The sequence below is a fragment of the Populus nigra genome, chromosome 7 (genome assembly GCF_951802175.1).
Source record: "Populus nigra chromosome 7, ddPopNigr1.1, whole genome shotgun sequence".
Classification (NCBI taxonomy): Eukaryota; Viridiplantae; Streptophyta; class Magnoliopsida; order Malpighiales; family Salicaceae; genus Populus; species Populus nigra.
Genome location: NC_084858.1, coordinates 16384822 through 16397295, shown reverse-complemented (window position 1 = coordinate 16397295; position 12474 = coordinate 16384822). Strand labels below are relative to the sequence as shown.

At 31.8% G+C, this 12474-nt stretch overlaps 1 protein-coding gene across 1 annotated transcript; it reads left to right on the top strand.

Moving 5' to 3' along the window:
* The first annotated feature begins 8358 nt into the window (after positions 1-8358).
* On the top strand, positions 8359-10667 carry LOC133699906 (scarecrow-like protein 8). Its single transcript, XM_062123423.1, has one exon. The coding sequence runs from the start codon at positions 8496-8498 to the stop codon at positions 10494-10496; it is 2001 nt and encodes a 666-aa protein (XP_061979407.1). The 5' UTR covers positions 8359-8495; the 3' UTR covers positions 10497-10667.
* Positions 10668-12474: the final 1807 nt, after the last annotated feature.

Here is a 12474-nt window from a genome sequence, read left to right as displayed (position 1 = left end):
ATCTAGATTGTAGAATGCAAGCAAACCCATTAACCAGGCATCAGTTCAGCATTAAACGATGTAACCGTCACAATTTTCTCTGTTGTTTCTTTTACCAGTAACCGACAGAAATTAATTCTCAATTAAACTAATTAGCCTTTTGTCTTCTTGTAACCCCCTTAATTAATTTTCAAATCTTTTTTTAAATCGTTAATGTTTCAGGGCAGATATAATATGTATAAAAAAATAAAAATATATTTGATTAAAAAAATATAAATATAAATATAAATATAAAATAAATTAATTTATAGAGTAGCTTTAAAGTAAATTTTTGTACTTTTCAAGTAAAAAAAATATAAAAAGACATATTTTTTTGATTTTTATTGTGGTTACCTTCTATATTTCGAGATAATAATCAAATACAATCTATTTTATTATTTTAAATCCAAAATAAAATTATAAAAAAACCCATTGATAGATGCATGTATGATAATTAATCCAAAATCTCATTGGAAAAATATTTAATTTCATACATAAAAGTCGATCTAGAAATTACTGAAAATGATCTGAAAATATTTTTTTTTAAAATAGAGAAACTTAGCATGTGCATGAATCTTGAGTAGTTTTGAAAGAATGTTTTTTATTTATTTGAACGAAAATGTTTTTGCTTCTGGGAATCGAGAAAAATAAATAATAATATGACAGGAGTTGGTAAATTACCGGTCAAACCTCAAAAAGAGAAGAAAATCTAGCAGACAAGTTCTGTGGGGGCGGGGCGTGGATTTCGTGTGGCATCGATAGCGTGTGCGCGTTCACATAAGTAGAAGCGCGTAGCCTCATCAAACCAACCCCTTACACTTAAAAAAGATCACTCCTCGTCGGCGCTCGTGGATTCCTATTGTGAACCGGTTATCACCGGTTAAGCTTCCAAAACTCCTTAACCAAACAATGGCCCCACAAATATTGTTCCCATTTTCCATGATCAGACCAGTTTAGTTGTCAAACTTCGTTGAAAATCGTCTCGAAAAAATATTTGAATTATTAAAATCAACTCCCATATTACTGAATTAGTTCTCTTCGCTTAAAATAAAGGGAAAAAACTCTTTGTAGATGGACAGATTGGATTTAGATGGGTTTTACGGGTTAATTGAGTTTAATAATATTAATGTTTATTTATTTAATTTTAAACTCAATATAAATTAAATTTTTAACTTTTAATTTTTCCTATCAACTTTTTTTTGACCAAGTTTAACAATTATCACTTTTATTCATTAATATTAAATTTCTTTTAACATAATGTAATATTCGATTTAGTATATTTATAAGAATTTTTTTAATTAAATTTTAAACAAAATCATTATACTAAAATTATAAATAATAGTAACAAAAAATTCAAGAGAGAGAGAGAGAGAGAGTTGGAGTAAGCGTGAATTAACCAAACACTTTAAAAACTGCAACTTTGACAAAACACAGCTTCAATCGTATCACATGGCACACTACAGCACAAATGTGAACAATATGAACAGAAATTAAGTCATTTGTCACATGAACCAAATTGAAAAACACAACCTGATCGTGTGATATTATAATCGCCCTACGAATAGCATGAGTTAGGAGTGATTCGTTTTCTGTTAGGCAGTCTCCACCAACTGATCATAACACAGACGACGGCTACTACTTTAGTTTCTAGTTCAAGCAACAGGTGTGTCTGAAATGACCCAACTGGGGTGTTTTTTTATGAGATTAGTTGTGTTTTTAGGTTGTGGTGGTGGGTGCAAATCATGGGAAGCGTTCTTGATGTGCATTGATACGCTGTGCAAGTTGTAGTTAGATAGATAGATTTAATTTAATTAGGGTTTCTCTCTGCTGTTTTCTGTCCAGAAAACAATAGGAAACAAACGAAGGGTTCGGTTATGCTCACATGTAAGTCATCGTCCGTCTAGAAGTGTTTTGCATGGCAATTTAAAAAAATCAATAAATAAAAACCATATTATATACGTGATCTTCTGTGTTAAGTCCATCCCATTGCATTTAAAACAAATAAAAACCAAATATTATGTGTTATGATTAAATGTTAACATTATTATTGTGTTGGTAAATTACTTATTAACTCGTCGAGTAATTAATTTGAAAAACGTAAACCTTCTTGATTACCAAATTTATATCTTGCTAGCTATGTTCATAATGAAAAATAAAGAAAAAATTCTCATATTTTGCAACCCAAAATCTACATGGGATGTACTCATTCGTGACTGCAAGAAAAACACGTGGTGCAAAGAAAATATTGCTTGCCTTTGGAGTTTAACGGTGTTTTTTTTTATAATTTTAATTTTTTAAAGTTTTAAAATAATATTTTTTATTTTTTAAAAATATCAATTTAAAAGGTAACCTTTACGATAGTATAAAACAAGCTTCGGAGGAGAGTTAGGCAAGGCAAACTGTATGAACAAGTGGCAAATCTGGTTTGTGATGTGAACGCGTGTACAGAATGAGAGGCTAGGATTCTATTTCAAGAAAAGAGATTATTAAAAAAAGGTGGTAGTTTTCTAGTTTGCTAAGGTTTGCCCACACGCAACCCTTAATGAAATGTCAAAATTCAACTTTACCACTGACTTGGTTTTAGTGCGAGAATCCTTGTTTTTCACATCGTTTTGCATGCCACGAACGCCTAAATGTATTTCTTTCTATCCCGGTTTAGTTGGTTTAGTTGGTTAATCTAAAAATTTATCAAATTAAATTAAATTTTAAATTAAATTGATTATATAAGTTTTTTTATTAATATAAATATTTGAGTCAGTTTGCGTGTATCACGATTAATCACACAGGTCCTAAAATTAATAACCATGTAATTCTCCAGTAACCCTTAAAAAACTTCAACTTATAACTATTAGAAAATAAACTTAAAATCTGGCTAATTAAATTATTTTTTAAGTTCAAACTGATTATATAGTTGATTTGAAAGAATATGGAATAGACCCGAATAATTTTTTAACATAAAAAACAATAATGTTTTAAATAAATAAAAACAAGTTGCTTAACCGCTGATCTATAAATTGATCATCCACTCGTCCATCCTAACCTTGAGCTAGATCACTGGTGGGCTGCGTCTCTTAACCATGGTCCATGAATTGACAAAAAAATCAGAATATACTCGAGCTTTTTTTATGACCATGGTTGACCTAACTCTCACCTCTTCCAAGCACGAAGGGTTCCCTGGTCAAACGGGTCAACAATAAGACTTGGTGTTGCAAGAGTAATTGGCAAGAATTTAACATTTGTCAAGATTATAAATTTCTTTTTTTATCAGTTATTTATAGATTTTAAGAGCAATACAAGTAAAAATATTTCTATTTCTTCTTTGGTATGATTCTCCATCAAAAAAATTCCCAAAATTAACAAAGAATTTTAAGTTCATTATATTATTCTAAAAATAAATTAATTAGGGCAGCACCTAGCCCTGTAATTCTCATACCAAATGACTCCTTTAGACCCATTAAATTCATAAATTAATTGTTCGAATACCAAAATGGGTTAATTTATTCTAAAGATAGATGCTCAAATTGATTTTTTATTTTTTTAAAAAAGTATTGGAAATGGCTTAATCTTGAAGCCAAATGAAACAGTTGTGGCGGGGATCCCCTTTAGGGCCACCATTTTATTAGCTAAGATACTTTAAAATGTGTCCCTCATGGATGGCAATGTCCTTCTCAATTGAACAAACAAGTCATTCTCATGAGAGGGAGCAGCCATCTAATTGATAAACAACTATTTTATACATTCTCCTTCTTGTTTTTTTTTGAAAATAATAATAATTATGAACCGTTTTGTAAAAATATAGATTTGCTATTCACCAATATTAGCTTAACTTATATTTATATAAATAGTATTATTATAGTGATTTGTTTTCTAGTAGGCTGTATCGATATTGTTGAATGCAGCCTGATTTATAGTTCTCATCATAAGTTAGATGGATAAACTTATATCAATTTAAAATAATATCTTATTTTTTTTAAAAAAAAAGTAAAACTATATTGTTTTGAAAGAAAGAAAAAGTTAAATTGGGTTTTGAGTAAAGTTATCTTCCTGCATTAACTTGTCATGTTATCTCAATTTGATTTGGTTAACTTCGACTTGGTTTTTTTAAATCTGATTTAAATTAGATTTCGGGTCGATCTATCTATGAAGCCTATGAAGCCGAGACAAATTTCATAACATTGGATTATAGTTTTTCATTAAGTATTTCAATGCATGGATGATAATGATTCTTGAAGTCCTCAGGGGGTGTAGCGTGGTAGCAAAGGGTTTAAGATCTGCACAGCAGGTCTCGAGTTCGAGTCAGGGCGTGCAACTCTTGTAAGAGCCTGGAACAACCGGGATTTTATTCATTCACTTGGACCTATAAAGTGCTCTTTCTGGGAGGTGGGGTTTTCTCGAAAAAAAAAAAAATGATTCTCGAAGATTAATTTTATTTAAAGATGAGGGGTATTTGATGTTTCATCTAAATAATTCTATTTGAGATGTCATATCTCGTGTCTTAATTAATTATGATGGCCGTGACCACATATTTTTCTCCCAGCGAACAAGGATAAATGAGTTAAATGTCCTATCAATTAGCTGCAAATTAAATCAATTTATTAATTGGAATAAAATTGCTCAAATTGATTTCCATTTTGGCTAGCTCGTTGAACAAAGAAAATAATAATATTGGTGTTAATGCAGATTGCACGCGTGCACCATCCACTCATATTGTTTATCGAGCATTAAAGGAAGGTGTCGTGTTTTTGCATTAAAGATGACCTGAAAAGTTAGCAGTGGGCTATGAAAGCAAAATATCTACCGTCCCTCTTCTTCATAAACTTTTATCTCCTCTGCTCACTTACCTGTTCTCGATCAAAGCCAGCTTTGTGTAAGGAAAGAGCACAAAAAAAAAAAAAAAAACAAAAACAAAAATGAGTATCCAAGTTCAAGAGTCTGTCCTGTAAGCGAAGATGGGTGGATAAGAGGGTAGTGAGAGGGAGAGAAAATCATAGTCTTAAGAACTCGGATTTACGTGGTAGTGAGCTGTGGTTGAAATTGTATTTTATCATCAATTATAATTAATTAATATATATCATATATAAATAATATTAAAAACTCTCTCTTGAAAATTTAATATGAAAAAGTTATAATTTATTGTTTTCCTTCTACCTATGTATTTAGACAATGTATAGGTGTGATGGAGGTTATTCTAAGCATGTGAGTGTTGATGAGTATAGTATTTTAAATATCTGGTCAGCTGAATTATATATTCAAACCTTTGAAGAAAAAAAAACAAAAAGAAAAAAAAAACTTGAAGTTCTACGGCTAATAATACTTGTGAAATGTTACACTTCGATCAACCGAGACTTTAATTTAACGAATTTTAAAATATAATATCGGTTATATTTTAAAGTATTTTTAATTTCAAAACACATTAAAAAAATATTTTTTATTTTTTTAAAATTAATTTTAACATCATTATATCAAAATATCTGAAAACATATAAAATAATATTAATTTGAAAAAAAATTTTAAACTTCTAAAAAACACTTCCAAAACTTGGATTAATTAAGAGTTTAATTTATCGAATCTTAAACTAACCAGCACAACCGGTTTAAATTTTAAAAAAAACTTTTAAAACTTGGATTAATTGAGACTCTAATTCAACGAATCTTAAACTAGCCAGCACATCGAGCTTAGATTTGATAACAAAGTAAGTTTTTTCAATAAAGGAACAAAATTTGTCACTTCTATGAATTAAAAAGGTACCAAAGCCTTGTAAAAACTATTAAATAATAAAAACAATATTATTTTTATTAAAAAGTAAAAAATGATCAAGAATCGGGTTCAGGTCACTATTTTCTTTTTTTTTTTTTGTCAAAATCATACTAGTGTAGACTCTAATTCAGCCGTTTTATAACAAAGTTTTCCCAACAAAGGAAAAAAAAAATGTCACCTCTGTGAATTAAAAAGGTACCAAACTGTCGTAAAATCTAAGATTTTGCGTTGAAAAAGTAAAAAGAGAAAAGGTTGGGGCTATAAATTCATATCCAAATTCATAATTGTTGGTCCTATCCAATCCTTGAAAGCCATAGCTGTCAATCCACGTTTTTTATTTTTTAACTAAAAGAACAAATTAATTAAATAGCCAAAGCAAGGAAATGGACCGAGGCGCTCTCTTTTCTTTACTGGTTCGTATGAAAGGGGAAAGTTGTTTTCTAGTACTCATGAATCTGTGCAAATTCACTCCGGTAATTCTTGAAGAATGCACCCAGTCAAAAAAAAACAATGAAGTAAAAAATAATTATTTATTTTTTTCAAATTTATTTAAAAAATGGTGATAAATTTTGACAAATAAAAAAATTGAAAAATAATAAAAATTTTAAAAATAGTCATTTCACTTTGTTTTTTTTCAAATTTAAGTAAATATTGAAAAATTAAAAATTAAAAAAAATTCTTGCGTGTTTAGGGCATGGCCACCTTTTTTATTGTTTTTGGAATTCTCTATGTTAATGACCGACACCTGTGACTAATCAACCGGGAATAAACTTGGTTTTAAGACAGAACAGCTGCTACAATTTGGAATCAGGGGGACCCGAAAGGAGAAAATTTGAAACTAACGGCTCAGTTACCGAAACCTAGCTCAAAGCTCTTCCTTGTTGTGACACGCGTCCGATAAGTCATTTTCGCTTGCCGTTCTGGGTTGCATTTCTTAGGGTTATTGTCGTTCGCTTTTTAGAACAGGTCGTAACTGTCCTGTCAGGTGATCACTGCCTCCTCCCCGTATAAAAAGATCATCTACTTCACACAAGTTTCAGGTTTATCATCACGTTCCTAAGAAAAGCGCGTGTCCACACTCCTAAGAGCCTAGCTATGTACTAGGAGTCTATGACATGACACGTGTATATATAATTATTAAATTATCTTATTCAAGATATAAATAACAAATATGCCAAACATGGATAACCTGTTCGGCTAAAAAAATAATTAGTTAACCCACATCAAGAGATTTGCTTTAATGTGATTTTAAATTTAAACCTCATAATTATTAATATAATAGGTATTAGAGGTTTATAAGGTTATTAATTTCAGAGTTTATAAAATTAATCGAGATACACTCAAATTGATCCAAACACCTATATTAATCAAAAAATAATAATAATAATAATAATAATAATTAATTACTGAGAAAATCACTCGAGCACTACCATAATTTACTAGCCATTACACTTTGTTTTTATAATTGATTAAATAAAAAAATTAAATTTTAAAATAATAAATTTTATTTCTGTCAGGACAAGAGAAACTAGGAAAAAAAAAAAAAAGGTGTGAAGCTTCTTTGTCTTATAATTCCAAGGATATAAGCCCTGGAATGAAAAGGAAATGCCCTTTTCAGGGTGACAAAGAAATGTAAAAATGACATACAACCTAATTTTTCTCTGTAAACTTATATTTTTATTTTAAATTTTCTTTCAATGTTAAATTTATTTTTATTTGAATGGTCTTAACAAATTTTCTCTCAATGTTCATTTATCCCTTAAAATCCTTTCAAGGATTTATTATTAAATAAATAAATAAATAAAATTATTTATTGAACATGCTAAACTTATATCATAAATTACCATAGCTAGATAAATTTGATAATCATCCTATGGTGAAAAACATGGTTGATGAAGAGAAAATCAATCGGAATTAATTATTTTTAATAAAATAATATTATTTTATTTTTTAAAAAATAATGCTGACTTAATCAGGTTTGAACAAGATTTTGTTAAGTGAACCTAGTTGCTAAAATTCTGATAAGGTTATCCAAGCCTTACCAATTAATTTCTAATTTGATTCAATTAAAAATTTAAATCTGGATTGGGTTTTGGTTTTCCAGTTAAGGTAGTATTTGAGATTATAGTAGTGACTGTTTTTTAAAGTGTTTTTTCTCTTGTAAATACATCAAAATAATAATTTTTATTTTAAAAAAATTTATTGGTAGCATTAACATATCAAAACGATTCAAAATCATAAAAAAATAAAAAAAATTTAGAAAGTATTTTTTAAACACAAAAAAAAAATACAATCTAAAATTCTATTTGTTTTTTCATTTTAAATTTTGCTTAAAAAAATAAAAAAATATTATTTTAATATATTTAAAATAAAAAAACATTTTATAAAACAAAACACTCTAATAGGCTTGAAGAGTTTAATAAAAAAAAATTGAAAAGCACGCACTCCTAACAAGCGTAGATAATGTCCTACTAACTCCACGCGAACAAAAGTATGTTACAACTCAATTAATCACCGTTGATTTTCAAGAAACAGAAGAAATCAAGCGGTGACATTCTCCGTTATATTCTATCAATAATCATTTCACCCTCATAAGAGAAACTCTCTCGCTCTCTCATACACTCGCTTTTCCCCCATAAACAAACCTCCCCCATAATGCGTTTCTCTCTGTGATCCTCCAAGAAAACAAGAAAGGGGTTCTTGGAAAAACTCAACTTCTCATGGCCTCTGGGTTTTCAGGCGGTGGCGGTGGCGGTGGCGTCCAAGATTTCTACACCAATAGATCACCTATTATACCCACCATGAACCTAACAAATAACCACCACAACCCATCATCACTGCCTCCTTATAGAACCAACCAAATTTTTCTTGACCAAAATTTGTCTTCTCATAATTACCAACAGATCGCTCAACATAGAGCAATCTTTACCACAACCACCGCTACCACCACCTTGATCGGCAAGCGAACACTCGCCGATTTTCAAGCATTTCAACAATCACCACCGCAACAAAACCTGCTAAACCAAGCAGCACTGAACAATCTTCTTCTCCGGTCTGTAAAGCCGAGGATTAATAACAATATTTTCCAACAGAACACGTCTCCGATTTCCACCCTTGATTTCTCTTTTAGCAACCTGTCTCCTGAGCTCCCTTCCTTAATGTCTCAACGTTACGGGCTCCCTCTTCTTCAACAGCTTCGACCCCAACACCACCAACAACATCAGCAGCAGCCCATGAATCTAATTAGTCCTATTGGTATCATCAACAACAACAGAAGCAGCAACAACAGCATGATGCCGTATGTGAATATGTTACAGAATCAAAACGGAGGAGGAAATGGAATAGTTATGGGCCAAGATCGGGAGAAAAAGATGCTGAACCAGCTTCAAGAACTGGAAAAACAGCTTCTTGACGACGACGACGATAACCAAGAAGGTGATGCCGTCAGTGCTATAACGAACACTAACAGTGAATGGTCTGAAACAATACATAATCTCATCACTTCTTCTTCTTGTAATAATCCGATTTCTCCATCACCCACTTCATCATCTTCATCCTCATTTTCAACGGTCACAACTCCGGTTTCGAAACAGACAGTAATCGAAGCAGCAACAGCAATTTACGAAGGTAAAACTGATGTTTACACTGAGATCTTGACTCGTGTGTCTCTGGTTTCGAGCCCAGGAGGGAATTCTGAGCAGAGATTGCTTGAGTACATGTTGATGGCTTTAAAATCCCGGCTTAATTCTTCTGAAAACACAACTTCTGTAATGGAGCTGTATAGCAAGGAACATGTGGATGCAACCCAGTTGTTATACGACCTGTCTCCTTGTTTCAAACTTGGTTTCATGGCTGCCAATCTTGCCATCATTGACGCTACAAGAGAGCAAGAACAAGAGGCGAACACTTCCAGCAATGGCTTCCATGTTGTTGATTTTGATATTGGTCATGGAGGGCAATACAGGAACCTTCTACACGCGCTTTCTGGGCTTCAGAATTCGAAGCCAGCCATTGTTAAGATCACAGCCGTTGCTGTTGATAGCAATGGCGTAGACGAGGAGAGGCTGAGACTAGTTGGTGAAATGCTTAGCCAATTCGCTCGTCGAGTTGGTCTGAATTTGTGTTTCAACGTTGTGAGCTGCAAACTCAGTGAGTTGACTCGGGAGTCCCTCAGGTGCGAGCCGGACGAGGCATTGGCTGTCAATTTTGCGTTCAAGCTGTATAGAATGCCGGACGAGAGCGTGTCCTCCACCGAGAATCCCAGGGATGAGCTTTTGAGGCGCGTGAAGGGGCTGGCGCCGCGCGTGGTGACTGTAGTGGAGCAAGAAATGAATACCAACACGGCCCCATTCATGGCGCGCGTGAACGAATCCTGTTCATATTACGGAGCTCTATTCGACTCGATTGAGTCAACGGTTAAAGGGGATAACTCGGAGCGAGCCAAGGTCGAGGAGGGACTGGGGCGGAGGATAGTAAACTCGGTTGCTTGTGAAGGGAGGGACCGTGTTGAAAGATGCGAGGTGTTTGGAAAATGGCGGGCCCGGATGGGCATGGCAGGGTTCGAGTTAAAGCCTCTGAGTCAAAACGTAGCCGAGTCGATGAAAACGAGATTGAGTTTAGCAAAGAGAGTTAACCCAGGATTTAGTGTTAAAGAAGAGAATGGTGGGGTGTGTTTCGGTTGGATGGGAAAAACTCTCACAGTCGCATCTGCTTGGCGTTAACTTCACTTCTTTCTTTTATATTATTATTATTATTATTATTGCTGTTGTTATTAATTGTTAAGTATATGTATACTTATTTTTAGTATTATTTTTAACTTTTTTTTTTTTTGCTTATGAAAATGGAAAGAAAATCCACCAAACGAAATAATATAAAAGGAGTGTTTGGATGAATTTGAGGAAGGAAGATTCTCTTCATTTGCATTTATTATTATTGTTGTTATTGTTATTATTATTATTATTATTATTATTATTAAATATGAGGTGTGTGTGTGTGTGTGTGTGTGTGTGTGTGTGTGTGTGTGTGTGAGAGAGAGAGAGAGAGAGAGAGAGAGAGTGAAGGAATCTATGTGTTTGGTGTTATTTGCTAACACTTGTGTGATTTAGCTTGCTTGCTGTTTTTTAAATCAATGATATTTTAATAGAGGGGATATAGTTAAAATGATAATAAAAGGCTTTAAACTTTCTCAATTGCCCATAGTGTTTGTCGCCAAAATTATTAAATTTGGCTTGTTATAATGTTTATGGGGTTGGGTGATATGAAACGAGTTACTTTTAAACTGTATTGGTTTGTTTTGAAATAAAAATGAAATAGGTTTTGATCGAATCAATCATATGATGGATTGATTTGTTAGGTTTATTAGACTTTGATTGAGTTAATTTTCATTTTATTTAATTTAAAATATATCTCAAGCTAGTTTTCAAAACAACTATTTATTGGATTGACTTATTAGGTTTTATTTATTTATTTTTATTTAATTTAATTTAAAATATAATTCAAACTAGATTTCAAAACAATTGTTTATTGGATTGACATGCTGGGTCGGTTTTAATAATACCATTCATTAACTAAATGAGTTTAGTATTTTTTTTTTAAGTGGTATATGTTTATTGGATTTAAAATTATTAAGTACTTTGGTTAAGATGCGGATATTTATTGGTAAAGAAGACGAAGAGGAAGAAGAAAGAAGGATGGAGCATTCACACTGTTTGTAGGTTACGTGTTGATTACCCATTAATTATATACATATACTACACATACATAGCAATCATATAGTATCTCCAATAATTAAATTGATATCATAGAAGTGATTGGATTTCCATAAGTAAATAAACTTTCCTTAAGATAGCTTTTATGATATAATAATTTGTAGTTATCATCCATTTTGGGGAATCTTGAAAATAGAAGTGTATTCTTTCGTGTTAGACCGTTTATTTTTTAGTTTTAAAAGTGCTTTTAAAAAATAATTTTTTTATTTGTTTCAGATTAATATTTTTTGGTGTTCTCAGATCATTTTAACGTGCTGATATAAAAATAACTTTTTAAAAATAAAAAAATTATTTTGATGCATCTCCGAGTGAAAAACACTTTAAAAAATAATCGTTATCACCCATCCAAATCAAATACCCTCTTAACCAAGAAGATTATTCAATGATTCACTCTCACATTCATGTGTAGATGAGAGTAGAACTTGATGATTTCTTACAAAATTTGAGCTACAAAGAGATTCTTTTTTGAATAATTGAGGTAGAGATTGATGGCGGGTGTTGTTTTTCTTTAGAATCCACAAAGAGGTCGAGGAGGACAAGGGAATTTGTTTTACTATTTTGGTACCTAAGATTAGAAACATCTATCCATACTTTAAGATGAAAAGACATCATCAAGTGAGGGGAACCGCAAACCTTTGCAACCATAAGCCCGAATTCAGTGTTCCAAAGTGACAATTGTTCTTTCAAGCACGAACATGAATCAATTATTATTAGTGATGATAATTTCACCGGAAACTTATGGATATTGACTGAACCGACTTGAATAGATACAAAAAAAATTTAGACTTTATATGACTTGGGAAAAACTTGAAAGAGAAGGCCGGGTTTCTGGTTCGTATGGACACATGCCTAACCAACTCGAAATAAATAAATAAATAGCTTTAGAAGCTTGAAAATTTTTAACATACACCAAGTTCATTGGGTACCAAAT

Coding starts and splice junctions, on each gene's coding strand:
- LOC133699906 (XM_062123423.1), top strand. CDS start 8,496: ATGGCCTCTGGGTTTTCAGGCGGTGGCGGTGGCGGTGGCGTCCAAGAT.